Raw genomic sequence first — 18,903 nt, forward strand, 5'->3', positions numbered from 1 at the left:
ATTTTTGCTTGGTTCCATGTGGCAACATAGTGCATGGTTGATTCAAAGGTGCACAAAACTCAGGGATCAGGATGAAATCTGAATGCACGATTCAAATGCCTACTACTTCAAAGTCTTCCTTTGCAATCTGCCAAAAACAACTCTGATATTCTTAAGCATTATGACCAATGCTGTCTTTATAGGAATGAGATTTCCCCTTGGGAAGCATATGCCTGCAGTAGACTTGCTATGCACTGCTCACCAACGATGAGGTGTGAGTTCCTCTTCTGCTCCCACATCTTTAGGGTTCATCTGTAGCCAGTTCAACAGTGTGGGAGTTCTTGTACCATGGGAGAATCTCCAGTATAAAGCACATGGATGCTGCCTGCCACTTCTTCTGGGCACTTTCCCACTTAGCAGGAAAATGGGTCAGGGCACTGATGATTTCACTTTGTAATGGATGTCTTTATCAGATCCCAAATTTAAGGCAATGTTACCATTTTTATGATGTGAGGGAAAAGCACAGGGGGGAGTGCAGATATAGTTACCTGGTCTTGGAAGAAGTGATCCTTGAAAATGACTCCCTTTCCTGCATGAAACAGTCTGTTCCCCAGGCAAGGGCTTTGAACAAGTACTCGATAGATGTAAGGGCTTCTGTGTTCTCAACAGCCTCCAAAATTACCTCCCTCATGAGTTATTTGCTGCTTTTGCATTAATACCAGTAAGTCCTGGAGAAAGAGAGACTGATCTCAAGCCTCTGATCTCAAGCCTCAAAGCCATAAAAAAAATCTCCAGCTCTACATACAATGTTTCAATACTTCAGCAAGATTAAAGATGCCCACACAGACAAGGGGGAGCTTGTGATATCCACAGCATGAGCCTTTCCATTCTGCATCAGAACAGGGCTCATCTTCTCACCTTGTGTAATGACTTCTCTAGCTAGGGCCATAAATAGTGGCAACTCATTAAAACTTTTTTTATCAAGGACAAAACCCTTCACCTCTTGATGCCTCATCACATGCATAAAATAGCTGTAGTGATGCATTATCTCTAATTGGTGGTGTAAAATTAGTTCAGACCTGGAAAGAGGGAGACGTTAGTGTTTTCCACCTGCAGAGACCCATTTCTTGAAATTACCAAAAGATCTGAAAGATGCCCTGAACCACAATATTAAGGCTGTAGGCTTTGTTGCTGTGTTGTTCTTCTTTTTATGCACTTCTATATAGTGCATGTAGCACAGGACTCAGTTCTTTGCCCTTTGGAGACTTTCCTTGGTTTAATGTGCAAAAGGGCTGTCACTCAAGGAGTGTCCTCATCCAGTTGGCTTTGAAGATGTGGCAGCAGAGCATGTGTGTGTATATGTTTGTCTCCTTCAAGGGTGTGTCCCACAGCTGCTGGATGCCTTCACTTTCATGGATTTCCCCTTGCAAGGCTGTGATCCTACACACCCAGCCAGCCCATCTCTGACACACACCCTGCAGGCAGCAGGGAGAGCAGCAAAAGGAATCACAGGGAGACACTTGGTACTAGTTGAAGACTGAGAGGTTGACTATGCTCCAGTGCTTATTTGGAGCAAGGAGTCCAGAAAAAGTGCACCATCACAGCTGAATATTTTTTATGGATGTTAAATATGTCCTTAAAAGAAATATGATTTAGTTTTGGACCACAACATCATTGCGTATCTGTATGACTTCACTGCAGGCAAAGCTAAGGCTGCCTGAAGTATCTTCTGTGTGTTTTCCATACTTGGTAAAACAGCTTCAATTTAACTTGCACTGAAGTCTTCTTGTGGGGTTATTTCTATACAACTGTAATACTTAAGCTTCTGGCAGGTTTTTACTTCATTTAAGCAAATGTTTTTGTCTTGGTAAAGTGTCACGATGCCTCGGAAGATGCAAAGTCTCCATTAGTGTGCAGTGTGCTAATTTGTCAGCACTGCCTCATTACTGGCACAATTCCAAAGTTTTAGTAAAAGTCTATTTTTCTGTTTGAACAGTCCAGATTAGAGTAGAGATAAACCTCTGCATACGTGCAGTTAATGTCACTGAATGTATTTGTCAGATTCAAAGGAGGAATGAAAAGGAGGCAGAACCTGGGGAAACGGGCAATAATTTATTAAATGTATCCATCACCAGAGAGGATAAAAACCCAGCCAGCTATGGGCATACCAAAGATTTTTGCAAGGGGAAAGGATTAGGACAGCACACAAGAATCAATTTTTCAATTTACCTAGTGAAGCATCCTGTGACAGCCCTCTAATACAACAATAACTGTGAAAAATGTAATTCAGTGCAGGAATTAAACACGTCTGGACTACAAATACAGACCCAAACACAACTTTTGCCCATAGGCTACCAGCAGCTCCTCCTCACTAGCCAGCCCTCAGATGATGGCCATCTTTTGCTTCTGTGTCCTTTCCCTTTGACTCTCGTGGTGGCTACCAAACAAACCACGTACCTGCTCCTGGGTGATTTCAGAAGTGATATCAAAAGATCCTTCTCCCTCCACTGCCAACACATCTAAACTACAATTAATAGTAATCCATTAAACTTGCCAGCAAGGAATTTGGTTAGGAAAAAAAAAAAAAGAGGAGGTTTTATTTTGATTGACTAAGCTTGGCAGCTGTGGATATAGTTTCCTTCACTCTCATTTTTCATTTAACCTTAATTAATTAATTAATGAAACCGTGCAAATGATTAGCGATTGTAATTCGTTACTAAAACCGGCCACGATTTGATGATTGCTCCTCAGCCAAGCTCAGGGCTTGAGCCCAGCAGCTGTCACCAGGATTAAACACTTCAGGAAAATAAAAATTACAGCAGTAATTAGCTGTGTAATGAATCAGAGGACTGTTTGTGTTGCACGTGGCATGCTGCCTTCTTTAGTGGACTCTTGATGCTGAGCACTGTAGCAAATAGTGCTGATCCCAGCCAAAGCAGAGATGTTTCACTCTGCAGCTTGTCTGGATGATAGAATGGTTTGGGCAGGAAGGGTTCTTCAAGGTCATCCAGTTCCAACCCCCCTGCAGGGAGCAGGGACATCTTCCACAAGAGCAGGTTGCTCAAAGCCCCATCCAAACTGACCTTGAATGTTTCCAGGGATGGGGCATCCACAGCTTCTCTGGGCAACCTGTTCTAATGTTTCACCACTCTCACAGTGAAGAATTTATCCCTAATATCTAATCTAAATCCACCCTCTTTCAGTCTGAAACCATCCAAGGCCATTTCAATGCTAAGGATGAATGGCATTAACATTTCAGTGCTAATGGTTAAGGAGGCTGCAGTGAGGCTGGTGTTGGTGTCTTCTCCCAAATTACTGATGATACAAGAGGAAACGGCCTCAAGTTGCACCAGGGGAGCTTTTGATTGGATATTGGGAAGGATTTCATCCCTGAGAGAGTGGTGAGGCCCTGGAATGGGCTGCCCAGGAGGTGGTGGAGTCATCCTCCCTGGAGGGGTTCAAAAAATGAATAAATGTAGCATTTGAGGCTATGGTCTAGTGGTTAGGGAGATGGTGGGAGGAAAGTTGGACTTGATGATCCTACAGGTCCTTTCCAACCATAGTGATTCTATGGCATAGTGTCAGTCATGCATATGAAGGGGCTAAACTCTCTGCACCCTCAAAGAGTGTGGCTGCCCTCCTGCAGACCAGAAACCATGCCCTGGCCTCCCTCATCCCCCAGACCATGCCCAGGCTTTGCCAGGGTGAGTGCCAGCCTTGCCAAGGACATGGTCATGATTCAAAAACCTGGGGGACTGATGGTGAGCCTGGAGTTTTCCTGACCTGGTGCAGCACCTGAGCGGGCTGTAGGTGCATTGACTTAGTGCAGGAGGTGACATCCCCCTCTGAGTAGTGGTAGAAAAATGTATTTATGCTTTAAAATGCAAAGGAAGTACCTCAGGTTTAGGTTTTTATCACTTCTGAGGCAATACACTGCAGGCATTAATAACAACTAAGTCTGAGAGGAGAACAGTAGAAGGTGATAGATAAAGGAGACTAGCACAGAAACAAAAAGATGATGACATGGTACCTTGATAACAAACCATATCTGTGGAGGTTGTTACAGCCTCAATTTGTGATAATATTCTGCTGCAGGAGCAACCAAGCATCTACTTCACTGTAAAATGAGATGTAGACCTAGCTAGAGATCACAAACACGTTGTGGTCAAAGGAAACAGTGTAAAGTTATTTGGTGTGTCATGCAGCAAGGTGACCCTTCGTGCTTATACAAGGTCTTTTATCAGCTAACAACACTAAACAACACCAAGGATGTTGTGCTGATCTGTTCCTTGCAGCCCATCAGCTGTGATACCCAATCGGCCACATCTGTTACTGGGAAAGATATAAAGGAACCTGCCACAGAACTAAAGCCAAATAAAATACATTGTCCCTGGAAAACAAAGTTGTTTCAAATGAAAACCACTGGTCTGTAAATAGGAACGTGTTAAACATTTGATCCAAAGCAGTTCTGTTTATCCACAGATTGTACAGACCAGTAAATGCAGGGCAGGCATCCATTTGACATTAGCACTTAGGTTGCTTATTTGCCACAGTGTATTTTTAGGTAATATGGTGGAAGTCCACTGAGAATAAAGTGATTAAAAGCTCACAGGTATGTCAAGCAGAACTGTCAGGTTTATCCAGATGAATGGTCACTGAAATAGCCAGCCTCTGGCAAGGGGAGATGCTCTTCTTTGAAGGGCACTGCTGGATATGCAGAAACAGGCTTGTCTGTGTTCAAAGGACCACTGATCATCTTTCCTAGTTTTGAATAAAGGGTTCGCAACGACCCTAAAGCATTAGGGCACCCGATGACTCTGAGGCGCTTGCACCTTTTCCAAGCTATTCCCTATTCAGAGCTGGGGAAAGCTGCTAGAAAATTAAGCCTGTATCTATCCTTTTCCTATAGAGAATTGAATTTTTGGTCCACAGCAACAGCAATTAACATGGAGATCTTGGTTTTTACTTCTAGACCCTTGGTCTTCTCTTTTCTAGGCAAGACTCTGCCTTGTCTTCTCAGGAGTGGAGAAATCCCTGAACATACATGGAGCAGGAGGCTGCTGCCCACTGACACCCAAGGTGCAAGCTCAGGGCACCCTCAGTGAAAGCAGAGGAAGAGAGGACTGAGTATGTCTGAGCACATCTCAGCATGTCTGAATTGGCATTGCTGGCTCTGCAGAAATGTCTGAGTGCTTTGAATACACAGAAATGGCCAACTGCAAATCTTGCCCAGTTACAGTTTAGGTCTGTGCCAGATGGACTCACGTTCTGGATGAGTTAATTTGGATTATAGCAGTGACATATGCAGTAGCAGTTTCACTTAGGGCCATGTGAGCAGCTTTGCTCCCTGCTGTGGTGATTCCATCTTATGCAAGGGAAGAAGATGGTGGCATTCAGAAATGCCTGGGGGGTTTCCTAGCATGAGAGCTGCTCAGTTATGCTGCACAGTAGTGATGCTGCTGAGAAAATAGACATAAAACTATTTTTGGACCTTCAAAGCAGGGAGAGGCTGGAGGTAACCTGGAGAGAAGGCACCATTTCTCACCCATGGCATGAAAGATCATGTCCTCATTACCTGCAGAAGTCATCTACTTAACACTGATGCTATTATTTTTGGTAAAATTATTCAATTCTTAGCTTTCAGGGAATAAGAAAGAAGTCTTTATCTTGTGTTGACAAAAAATTGTGGAAAAAATGGGGTTTGCCTTCTCCCACTGTGGTCTCAGTCCTCTCTGCCTGATTTTCTTGGGTCTTCTGCTCACATCCTTGTTTCTGCATGGTTCTCTTGAGACTTCTCTGCACCAGAGCAGCCCATCAAAAATGAGATGAGCCTTTGGGATGTGACAACAGAGACACATTTAAATTTCTTGCTGTTTAGCCCAAGTTGTTGTAGCATTGAACTCCATGTGATGGGAGAGTAAACAACACCAAACCTCAGGCAGCTACCTGCCAATTGTTTTCCCTTGCTGATTTGCTCTGGGGCTTTGTTCTGCAGGTCCTGTGTGACAGACATGTGTGAGTGCCCAGTCCACAAGAACTGCTACTGCGAGTCCTTCCTGGCGTACGCCCGAGCCTGTCAGAGGGAAGGGCTGAGAGTCCAGTGGGTGCCAGAGCAGAACTGTGCAGGTAAGTGGTTTGGGGTTCTGTTGTAAGCCAGTCTGTAGGGTAATAGGCTACTGTTGTTCTCCTGGTGGAGGGGGGTCAACAATGAAGTGGCTAGAAAGACATATTTGAATTTGAGACATTCAAGATCAGGATTGATGGTGCTCTGAGTAGCTTGATCTAGTTGGAGATGTCCCTGCTTATGGTTAGGGGGTTGGACTAGATGACCTTTGGAGGTCCCTTCCAGCCCAGACATTCTATGATTCTAGAGAGGATTGGGATTGCCCCAGCAGGGAAGCTGCATTATGAATTATAGTCAAAGACCTTACTAGGGAAGATTTTCAACCATCAAATATTGGATATGTTGATTTCACTGCAAAGTTTTTCACCTCTGATGCCACCTATCTTAATTTTATGTACTTCCAGGACAAACTACATGCCTTTTTGTTTCAGGATATGTAAACAGTTGCTTAATGATAATGTTTAAACTCCTTTGACCTCTTGTTAAAGCATAGTTACGTTTCCAGAGACAACGTGCATATATGATTGCAGTGGGTTCAACAAGGGAAAAAGAGAGACTGTATTTAATGGGAATAATAAAATGCAAACCCACCTTAATTTTGGTGTTTGAAACAGCTTCCTTGTGTGATTAAAACTGCATTAATTGCAAGTAATTGTGAGTCACTGTTTCCATGAGAAGCGGTGTCCTGTGGTCACAGGCACTTGAAGTAAAGTGCAATATTGCAGATAAATATTTCCCCTGATGATGGTCTCATTAATTTAGGACGTTCTATAATGGCATTGGTTTGCCTGGAAATGTATTCAGATTTGTGTAAAGCAATCAACAGTAGTTGGAGAAACCAAGGAGAGAGGGTTACTCAGTGCTGGTCAAAGAGCTATTACTCTGTGGTCCGTTCTGGTGATTGTGTGTGGCTCAGGGTCTACTCTCTGAACTTCAATTTCCTTTTCTGTTGAAGGCATGATAGCAGGGATGGGTGAACAACAGAGCAAATTACATTTGATTGACTGTTCCCAAAAGGCTCTTTTTTTTTTTTTCCTTATGAAGGAACAGTGCAATCCAAACAGGGTGTCAGTAAGTGAAAGCCCTGTTCAAGGATGTGGTCTCAGCACTAATAATGTGTGTTATTTTAATCTATTGATCCTGTAGCAGATCCATGCAGAACCTGAAACAAGCATCCTGAGCTTTTTGTTTGCTTGGTTGGTTTTGACCAAAGCACTTCAGACTGACACATCACTGTGGCAGATGCTGTAGAAAGAATAAAAACTCCAGCCCCTGCCTTAAGGAGTTTATACAAGTGTTGGCATATCATGACTAAACTAATTGAGGCTTCTTTTCACTATTTTTTTCTGGCATTTTACCAATGCCAAGAAAAGTTTCTAAGGCAAAAACAGCCCTTCAAAGAACATTATGGAGGAATTTAAACACAGCTTCCATTAAAGCTAATGAAAGAAGTGTTTAAGCTGCCCAAGTGTTTTAATCTCAGTGCAGACTTCTAGAGGGAAAGGGGAGATTTGGTTAAGCAGAACATATAGATAAGCTGAATATGGTCAAATACTCTCAAAACATTTACTTAAGCATCCAATGCCAAGCAAGTAGCACCATCTTCTACAGTAAACTCTACTGTAAGCATAAAATTGAAGTGCATCTACTGCATTCCATATGGGACCAGTGGCCAGCATCAAGATCTTAATCTTTAACTTACCTTTTTCTCCCCCAAATTCATAGTTTTACAGTTGTTGTGTCCTACGTCCGGATAAAAGTTCCTGGGTATGAAACAATATAGCTGTAATAAAATTTTATCATTCTGTGACTTTCATTTCCTGCTTGACATTTCATAGCTGGTGGGATACTTGGAAGAGCTGCGTTCTGATGGAAGTGGAGTATACTTATTAGTAAAGTCAGGTTTTAATTACTCTTTTGTGTGTTATAAAACCAGATCTTGTGTGATTGCCAGTTCCTCTATCCTGACTGCTGTATGCTGAGCTCATTTTTATAATCTTCAGAAAGCTTGTGTTGTCTGGAGGGCCAGCCAAGCAGGATGCTCAGGAGGCTGAATTTCATGTGCTGTTCTCTACATGCTCTTCCTCCTCCCCCAGTGCAGCAGCATAGCCTCCTCCAGGTCCTCCAGGAGATACTGCAGCTCAAGGTTTGCTGTCCTTTGAGGGTGGCTCAATAAGGGGAATATCAGCTGTCATTTAACCAGAGGAGTGAAGATTAGAAGCTGACAAGTAAGGAAAGTGGTTGGGATAGGAAAGGGTTGATGAGATCCACACAGGAACTGTAGATGATTTGGAAAGAAATATGGGTTTCCATGGGAAGTAGTATGGAGTAAGGCCTGTTAGGATGGGCACGGGAAGAAATATGATGTGTGAAGGACAAGAAAAAAATCCAGCATGAGGGAAAGAAGAAATAAGAGAAAGTGATATATGTGAGAGGGAAAAGAAAGGATACAAATGGAAGGAAGAGGCTTGAAAAGGAAAGGAGATAGAATAAAAAAAGAATTTTTTTAGCCCAAGAAAGGCTAAGTAAGCAGTTTATAACATGCAGTTAAGTAAACTGTTAAAAGGCTTTGGGCCATAGTAACATAGCACTGAATTTCAGAGGGCACTGAGAAAGAAGACTGGGGGATGACAGATGGCAATAACTCCCTGCCAGGGGCATGACTACACAGGCAAGAAGTAAAAGCAGACGTGGACTATAATAAAGTGCAAAGTGCTCATGGCAGCACTGAGGTGCTGACATGCTCCAGCAGCCTCATAAAAACTGAACAGTTTTCTCTCCTTCCTATGTATTTGGTTAAACTAGAGGAGGATGAGTGTATATCTGATTTTGCCTCTTCTCTCCTCAGCCCCATCTTCTCTGCTGTAGAATTTTCTGGCCAAAGTCATTCTTTTCCATGGTTGTATGTTGCTTTCCTTTAACCTCTTTATTCTTTGTAAGCATGTCTCAGAAGGCTATTTTATTTTGCAGTGGAAACTCATTGAAAACTGAAAATTTAAAAGATTAACACAAGTGTATCTTTAGAAGTTCAATGGCCAGATCTACTGCAGCCTTCTGTGTTAGGAGGTGATGTGAATTGCACCATGGGTGACATCCAGTTTGAAAGCCAAGCAAAACACCTTGAAAGCTCAAGCTGGACAACACCAACAGAAGCAGCATCGATGCATAAATATTAGCTCAGAAATGTCTGTGGAATCAGGTTTAGCAGGTATCACCCAGCAAGGGAATCCTTCAGCAGTCCCATGTTTGGCTTTTGTGTCGGGGAACAAGAATTCCTCCTCAGATAATTCCAGCCATGTCTAAAAAGACAGGCACAGACAGATACAAGCCTTCGCTGTGAAATTGCCAAACTGGCTGGAAGAAACCAGCTCTGGTCTGTAAACTGTATGGCCTTATTAGGCAGGGTTTATTAGCTGAGGCACAGTGCTGTATTTCTGTGACTATACAGCTTCTGGACTGGAGCTGGCTGTCACCCCGCCAGCTCAGAAAGTGGTCTGAGGAAGCTCACATCTGTCATGCCAAACACATGTTCTAGAAGAAGAGTGGAAAAATCCTGTTGGGACTGGTAACGTTGCAAAATGCAGTATTATTAGTAACTTCTGTACTCTGGGGTTGGGTTTTTAATGTTTTTTTTTTCTTTGCTAGTGCACTGAGGAAGTTATTGCTACCAGAGCTCAGTTCTTTAGGAGAGGAATTTGCCTTAAAAGATGGGTGTAAAGGCATCACTTGTGTTTTCCATGTTTACATGGTACTGATTCATTTCAGCAGTCCCTGGGAAGTCTCCTGCAGAATGTCTTTATTTTTACTTTTTAAACTGTTGATGAAGTGGAATGTTCTGGATCAATCACACCACATGTTAACAACCGAAGCACTCAACAATAAAAGCCATCCAGGGAACTAAAACAGCAGCTATTGTACTCTGCTGATTTTTCCCTTGACAGCAAGCTAACCAAGCCATTATAGACTGCCTACAGCAGAAAATAAAGTCATCGTGTCTTCTACATGGCATCACCTGAAGGAGAAGGAGGTGTTTTGGCATGACACATCCATGTGTGACAGAGCAGAGCACTGGGGAGCACTTACAGATGTCACAGCTGCCAAGGGCAGGCTGTGATATAGTCTCATTTACTCCAGGGCAGGGATGAGGAGGTGGAAAGGAGACGTTGGCCAACTTTCCTCAAACCCACCAAGGCACCAGGCAGAGCTTAGGTGGAAAGAACGAGCTGGCTGCTACTGCAGCAAAGCTTTGTGGGGTGAAACCTGTGCAGCCTAGGAACTGAAGCTTGCAGTCCTTTCTGTATGAAAACTGCATGTACTGAAGCTGAATGTTTCAGTTTGTGGTTGGTCAATCAGAGAGCCTTTGAAGGGAAACCTGTTTTCAGAGAGGAGGGACAAAAGCTTCTAGATAGTTCACGTTGTGTGTGGACCATCACTATCTGTCTTTGAACATCTTGGTTTACTTCTCTAGATGGTTAATACATTGTTCACAAAGCTCCTGGAAGCTGCAATCTATTCTAAGATGTTGTTCAATAAAAGAAATCTCATAGAGATTTTAGGTAGCTTGCTTTGGTGCTTTCTCATGCTTAAAGCTAGAAAGCTTTGCTTTTTTTTTTCCCCCTGATATCTACCTAATATTCAGCTGTTGATTCTCTGTAACAACAGGGTCATTTTCTGCTGCACTATACAATTTTGCCATTTTTTTTTGTTTCCTTATTTAATATCTGTGCCCTGAGAACTTTGTATGCCTTCTTGCCAGAATTCTTTCTCCAGGGCTGCTTATCACCTATGTATAAATACCATAAAGTGAATAGGAAGTAAAGCTGGCAAGAAGCTGATGCTCTTTTGATCACTTTTTTACTGGTGAGGAGAAACCCCTTAAATTTATGATGCCTTAGCACCAAGACTTCCATCCTCTGTGATACACTCCTATACATATTTAATCCATTTCTTTCTGGTTTCTCTTTATGAATCATAACAGTGCTGTAATGGGACTCCGACAGCAATCCTCACATCAAAACAGCATTTTTCTGTCCATACCAGAGCTGTTCTTTAAAAAATCTGGACTTTCAATCTCTCTCAAAGTAGAAAAAACCTTCTTAATGCAATCTCCTCTTTGTATGTAGCAAGAGATGACTGAGAGTCTCTTACCATCTATAAGTTATTTTATTAGTACTTGTTTTTGCTATCAACACAGGCATTAGAAAGAATAACAGACATCTATCCACTATCGAACCACGTATTATTCTCCACACTAAAAGGCAGGATATAAAATGTTAAGAGTTTAAATATTGATCTGGAGGGGGTATGGTGCTTTTAGCTGAGCCCTCAGTGGTTTCATATTGGAAATGCATTGAGCTGGCAGCTACATAAATCAATGAATAGATACTGGAATCATTAAGTACAAGAATCCTCGTTCTCCATGGTCCCTTGGAAAAATAGTATAAAGCAAGGAAATAATTGATTTTTTAAATTATTATTTTTTTAGAAATGGTGCTGCTGAATGAACAGCATTGTTTTAGTTTGCTGCAATGTGCAGTATTGAAAGCATAATCCTAGGAATAGAAAATCTGATATGGTGAATGATTCTCCTTTCTCCTCATCTTTCTGGAGGTGTGGGACTGATAATAACTGGCTGTCCTTGTAAATGTTTCAGGAATCTTTGATGAAAGGCATGGTAACAAATAAACAACCAATGTTAAGCCTTAAATATAAAGCATAGATCTGCTCATAGATAGAAGCTTTATATAGAATCATAGTATGTCTGGGTTGGGAGGGACCTCCAAAGGTCATCTGGTCCAGTCCCCTGATATAAGCAGGGACATACACTGTCAGTTGTGTTAAAATTCTCAAAAAGTTCAAGACTTCTGGGAACCTGATGCCTTTTTGATTAGGAATTTCACTTCCTTTGTGCTTGTGATGGAAAGTAGTGTTGCATTTAACCTAGTGGAGTAATTTTTTTACAAGTAATTTTTTTCCTCTGAGGGCTTGTCAAAACCAAGGTGTGCTTCTTGATATCTGCAGTAGAAACCAAACGAACAGATATGTAAATTTGTGTGTGAGCTTCTGTGTAATATGCACATTTTGTTCCTTTTAACTGCCTTCCAGCAACCCAGTGTAAGCACGGTGCCGTTTATGATACCTGTGGTCCAGGATGTGTCAAAACCTGTGACAACTGGAACGAGATTGGCCCATGCAACAAGCCCTGCGTTGCAGGGTGCCACTGCCCAGCAAATTTAGTTCTTCACAGAGGAAGATGCATCAAGCCAGTCCTGTGCCCACAGCGGTGACATTGGTCCTCCTTCCACGGACACTAACGCGGGTGCTCACTGACCCCTTTGATGCTCACAGCCAGGGAAGGACTCCAGCTGTTTGTGTGCAGGTTCTGCAAAGTACACGTCTACTCACAGAGTGTAAATATGCTCCTGTGTGTGTATTTATGTGTGTTTATGTATACACACGTGGCACCTAGGAAGTGCCCTAAACGTAAGTACAACCCATATATTTATATATATGTCCACACACACGCGCAAATATACGTCATTTCTATATCTCATAGAAAGATGACTTATTATATGTATATTTTTTGCTATAAAGTTTATGTATTATTATTTCTAGGACCCTGATCTGTAAGTCATTGTATAAATAAACCAGGTGTTTTTAATATAACACAGTGGCATGAAAAGATTGGATGTCTTTGCCGTTGCACAAGTTTGGCGTTTCCAAGGAAACTTTTCTAGGGCCACGGCACTGCCAGACTGGATTAGTTTCAACACAGAACCTGGATTTACAGTTGTACAGGAAACCCATTTCTCTGGAGAGGGAGGATTTATCTAGGACTATTTCATGCGTACCTTAGAGCTGCGTAGTGATTGGTGACAGTGCTTAATCAGGCAGAGAAAGCTGGGGATCGGCTTTTATGCTTTACTGAAATAACTGTGCAAAATGATTTCCAAAGCTGGCTGGCCAACTGCCAGCAGAGAGATATTTCTTTCTGGAACGGCACCAAAGAGTCAGGGGCCAGATTTTCAAAAGTCTTCGGCACCCAGCAGCTCGCTTTGAAAATTTGACCACTTCCCATTTCATCTCCTAATGCCCCCGTCTCCGTTGTTGTGTTTGGCAGGAGCTGTGAATACACAATAAGGAGCTTGGAGAAAATATTCCTGTACATATTAGCCCCTCTAACATGTTTGAAACTGCTGGGTTTGTTTCATATTTCACCACCCCCCCTCCCTGAATATTATGCAGAAAGCAAAATCCCACTGTGAATTGGAGGGTTTGATTTCAGTGTGCCTTTAAAACATGAAATAATGCCTGGTTTAGTAACTCATTTAATTTATCAGCGTGGCTTAGAAGAATAATTCACCCCACAAAAAAAAAAAAAACAAACAAAACCAGATAAAAAAATGGTAGAGAATGTCAAATGCTAATTGGAGGACTGCATTTTATTTCCTTACTGGTCTTTTGCTTGAGGTTTACAAACATGTGGGCTCTGTGAAGTTTACATGACTTTTGAAGTCTCCCAGGGGAGAAGCAATAATATGGGATTTCATTAGAAACTGTGAAAAAAGCCATACAACTTTCTCAAGCCTGAAGGGAGGGGACACGACTCTTTTTCTTCCACTGGTAAACCTCTTGTAGAGCCTGATGGAACGGTCTCTGGAGATGACAGAAATCTTTGGGCATCTGATTTAGGTTTATAACGAAGTAATATCCTCCCACACAGCTTCTTCCAGTATGCCTTGCATTGAAATGGCACATTGTGATGCTTTGAACCATTTTCCCCTTCAATTCTTGACTTTCCAGGAAGTTTCACAGGGTGTGAGTTTACGGTGAGTACACACATGGGTAACACAACCTGGAGGAAGATCCTGAGTGAGCCTGGTTAGCTCAGGCACCACGCTATCCAAAACACTGCACTACCACAGTGTTCAAAAGAGCTGGGCAAATAATGCCAGGAGCGTTCCATGGACTTTTATCCAAATCTTAAATAAACTCAGCTTGATGTTTTTCTGTCCCCTTTGTGTTCGTTTTCTCGGAACAATCAAATAATTCATTTTTATTGGCAGAGTGGGGTTTTGAAGATGCACACACAAGTGCACTGGGAAGCAGGGCTGCAAATGTGCAGATCCCATCAGAGCAGGAAACTGGAAGAGTTTTTTTATGTGGCTCATGTGATAATTGAATGATGAAGCTGAAATTGAGAACAATGGCAATTGGGGCAAGGATTTAAAATACAAACTGGCAGTCATTAAAATAATTTAAAGCATCAGTTGCACTGAAAAACTTTTCAGTCTGTGGGCTTTCAATGCTGAGATACGGGATCTCAACCATGGAAAAGGTTATTTGCTTAGCTGTAGTTTAGGATAGATTTTCATTACTGATAGGTTTTCATTACTTACAGCTCAGTGTTTCCTAAATAAAACCAGAAAGCGAATTGCCTGCACAAATGGTGTCTAGAACTGTCCTTCCTTTTTCTTCTCCTGACTGATGAAGGTGAGTGAAAGGTGAAGGGAGAGCCCTCCAGATCTCTCAGGCCACCAATCCCATTCAAGCAATGATTAAATGATGCCAGGTGAAGAGGCGACTCAATCTATCTGTAGGATGAACTCTGGTTTTACATCTTAAAATGTTCTTTCAGTTTGAAACCTGACCTACAAGTCGTGTCAAAATGAGGACTTGGTTCTCAATTTAGCTTTTTCACATCTGTCTCATGAAGGGTAAGCCCCTGCTTTTTGCTTTAGTGATGTAGACTGAGGAAGAGAGGAAAGTGGTTTTACCTCTGTGCTGTCTGATTGTGCCCTTGTGGTGCCAGAGAGCTTTTTCCTCCAAACTCTTCAGTTTTCAAGGGCTATCATCTGCTCAGTTCACCTGTACAATCTAAGGTAAAGTTCTGCTTTTCTAGAAATTGCCCCCGAGTTTCAGCTTGGCACAAGTTTTATATCTGTAATCACCTTGTGCCCAGCTGAGCTATTCAGACCAGATCAATCCCAACAGCTGTCTAACTCCACTCTCCTGGTCACCTCTCTTCCTCCAGGCTATTCAAAACTTGAAAGTCTAGCACAATAACATCAATAACAGCATTACCACTGGCCTCACAGAGTTTGGGTTGCAGCCTATCTTCCTCCTTAGTGCAGCATTCTTTCTAATTCTACTGTCTTGGCTCATGAAATATTACCCCTGGGATGATAGGACTCATGAAATATTACCCCTAGATGCCAGAGCTCGAAAATTCCTGCATATCACTGGGGATTTATTTTTGACAAAATTCACTGATAATCCAATTTTAGTGTGCTAAATGTGTTTAGTATGCAATAATGTGTTTTTAGTAACAGAAGTTTGATCGTCCATGTGGTATATTCACCACACAAAACTGATGGCTGTGTAAGTTTTGGTCTTGATTATGCTTATGTCAGTCTGTGCATTTAACCTTGTGCCAGTTTGTAAGGTGAAATATATTTGAAGGAGCAGAGGTTCCAACCAAAGAAAGAGCCAAAAGGAAGTCTGAGAAACAGCTCTGCAATCCAATGGATGGAATCAAGGAAAGACATGGATCTGTAGCTTCACCATTAACCTGCTCTTTGTTCCCTGGCAAGTCACTTAATATTCTGTACTTCACTGGGGAAATAAGGCTCTGGCTTTATGCATCTTTTTCTAAGTTTATGGATAGAATATGTCCTAAAATGTCATATGCCAGCAGGGAATATCAGCTGGTATTTTACCCATCTACTCAGGTCTGCTTTGCATCTGGTTGTCCCATATCTCCCATGCCACCATCACTTCAAAGTCAGATTCTAGTTGGCATATGTGCGGGTCAAATATAGAATCATAGAATCCTTTAGGTTGGAAGAGACCGTTAAGATCATCAAGTCCAACCATTAAGCCAATTTTTGTCATATATATTGAGTTTTATAAACCATGGAGACAAGCCATAGCCAAACAGAGCAATCTGAATTGTAGCCCAAGACTCTGCAGGTACTCACACATCTTCCAACACCTTTGTTCTATGAAATAAGGTATGCATTTGGAACAAAATCCAAAAAGTTTCTTAATATCATAGCCAAATGTGACCCCATCCTTGTGTCACGTAAGTAGTTTCCAGCAGATAACCTAAAAGAAGTAAGTTCTTCTCATCAGAGGCTTTTCTGCTTCCTTTGAACACAGGATTCAAATCCAGTTTGACATTGTTTGGCTTCCTACTGTCAGAACCTACATCTGCAATACCTGAAAAGATCTTGAGTGACTGTGCAGGGGTACTTTGTATTTTTTTCTTTCATCAAATGTGGACAAGGGTCTATCAGAGGAACTTTACATGACAGACCACTGACCAGATTCCTGTTTTGCTATTGCTGTTTTACCATTTTAGAAAGCCCTGTGGCAAGAGAGATGTTTCTGCTTCCTTATAGAAACATTTTTAGTCTACAACTGCAAATTTTTCAGGACAAACACCTGACAATGCTGCCATTATAGAATTCCTTCTCTTTGTGTAAAGGTTGTTGCACAGATGAGTATTTCTAGTGGCCATCACCATGACACCCGAGCAGCAAAGTGAGTCTAAAACAACAAGATGAGGTTCTCCTATGAGCACGAGGTAGCTCTTGATCCGTGGCACTCTGTACATGAAAATGGTGCAATAATGTGAGGAAATAAAGAGACAGGATGGCAGAATAAAGGTACAAGGAAAATCAGAAAGGAGAAAGTAGTAATAGGATTTTTTTATGTGTGGATATTTTCTCTCTAAATGGTAAGAACTGAACCAAAAACATTCTAAAAAAAAAAAAACAACCAACAACCACCCCAAAAAACCCAAACCAACCACAGCAGTATTGTAATTTAGATCTGAATAGAACAGCTATATTGGTAAGTATAGAAATCCCTAATTAAAATAAAGCTATGAGCTTTATTCCTACTCCACTCACAACCTTTAAATGTCATCACTAAAGGTAAGGAAAAGGTTCTTATTTCCTGGGCTGAGATCGAGCAACATCTGCAGAATTTTGTTCTTGTGTTTCCATTAACACAGCAATCATGGTTTGGTTTCCTCCAGGATATATGTTTTAGTGAACACACATCATTGCCCAGCCTACAATGTCAAGAAAAAAGCTAAAAAATGTCCTTTTGTAACAGGTCTTCTTCCTGGCTTTGAGATAAAATTGCAAACTCAACTTGCTACTGAGAAGACACAAGTTTTCTTTCTGACAGCAATGCTTTTACAAGGCAGCAACGTTGCTCAGCATCCAGCAGCATCTTGGAAACTCTAAGCAAGGTTAAATACCAAAGGTTAAATTACCATTATCATTGATAGCACTTCATATTTCCTTAAGTGATGCTTACACCTGGGCATCAATATCAGCTGGGTTTGCACGTGGAAGTGAAATGATGGGAATGTAGGAATTTCTAGACAGACCCACATTTATATTTTTCTTATCCAGTGGTGAAGAAATGCTTCAAAGAGCAGAATGTGAACCTTGTAATGGACAGCTAAGCAACAACCTGCTCATAGTGGTAATTTAGTCTTCTACTCTGGCAGTAAGTGGCTGGTACTTTAATGACCCAGTCGTTCAAAGCACTTAACTATGTGCTCAAACTTTGAATAACCTCATTTACTTCCTTGGGGCAACATAAATGCTGACTTCTAACTGCCTGCTTAAATGGTTTGCTGGGTCAAGTCCAGAGAGTTCAGCATCAGCAGGACCAAATATTAAACCTCACATTTTGTATTTCTTATTTCTATACATAGATAGATTTTATGATAGTGCTGCTATCTACTGCTAGAGCATCATTGAAGTCAAGGCTTTTTGAAGCCTTTTTTTTTAAGACTTTGTAAGATGTGGTATATTTTCCTATTGATTTCCAATGTCAGCATAATAATTTTTTACATTACATTCTAATTTCCTTTCCTGTTTTATTTCTTATTATTGTTGAAAGAAAGAGAAATATTGGATTTGATTTTTTTTTTTCTTTTGCACTGGTATAAGTAAAGAACCATTTTGGTGAGTAACTGTTGCTAGCTATGGTAGTTTTAAAGTGTTTTGAGATCACAGTAGCACCACCCTGACTTTATATTTGTAGAAATAATCCACAATCCTGGTGTCGCTGCCCTAAATTATTAGAATTCTAATTGCTTCTAGCTATAGTTCATTATTAAACTCTGATAATAGTGTGTTAGAAAAAAAAAAAAGCATCTGCAGCCCAAATCAGTGTAAATAATTTTCTACAAGGGATCACAGTTTATAAATGAAGAGGGGAAAAAAAGTAATTTTTTGTACTTATTTTCAGAATAATTTTTATAAATGGTATTAATAAGGAAAAAGGAAGAGTCAATATTGAAACTGATGGAGAAAAGAGAGTTCAGAAACTAAAGATTTGGGGTTTAATATTTAATGCAAGTATTCAACTTCTTTATTGAGTATTATTGAGTGGCATTCAAACTCCATAGACAAAACCTGATTGGGTTCTACAGACCATGGAACAAAACCCCTAAGTGGGTAGGTGCTGGTGCAGTTCTGTGGTTAAAATTTCATTGTGTCTTGAAAGGAATGAAATAAGTGGAGTTTGGAGGAAATTATTTCTCCCATCGTAGGCACCTCAATGTTTGTTTGCTAGTTTGGGGTGTAATTAAGCAGATGTTTGAGCCCCATCATTTCTGATATGCAGCCCAAACTTTCCTGATATTGATGTGCATCAAGAATCACTCTGGGAGAGCCCATAGAATAATATTTATGGCAAAGGATGTTTGATTTCAATTTTTTTCCCCATTTCTTCTTCACTATAATTCACCATTACCCTGCAAACAATCAAGG

At 41.2% G+C, this 18,903-nt stretch overlaps 1 protein-coding gene across 1 annotated transcript in view; it reads left to right on the forward strand.

The window, feature by feature from the left end:
- Positions 1–12,576, forward strand: part of LOC103771398 (BMP-binding endothelial regulator protein-like) — a gene marked incomplete at its 5' end in the record, with an annotated part of 68,857 nt that extends 56,281 nt beyond the window's left edge. Inside the window, 2 exon segments of the mRNA XM_008938693.1 lie at positions 5,975–6,105; positions 12,209–12,576. Coding sequence (XP_008936941.1) covers positions 5,975–6,105; positions 12,209–12,390 — 313 coding nt within the window.
- Positions 12,577–18,903: the final 6,327 nt, after the last annotated feature.

The sequence above is a fragment of the Merops nubicus genome, unplaced genomic scaffold (assembly GCF_000691845.1).
Source record: "Merops nubicus isolate BGI_N331 unplaced genomic scaffold, ASM69184v1 scaffold6504, whole genome shotgun sequence".
NCBI lineage: Eukaryota > Metazoa > Chordata > Aves > Coraciiformes > Meropidae > Merops > Merops nubicus.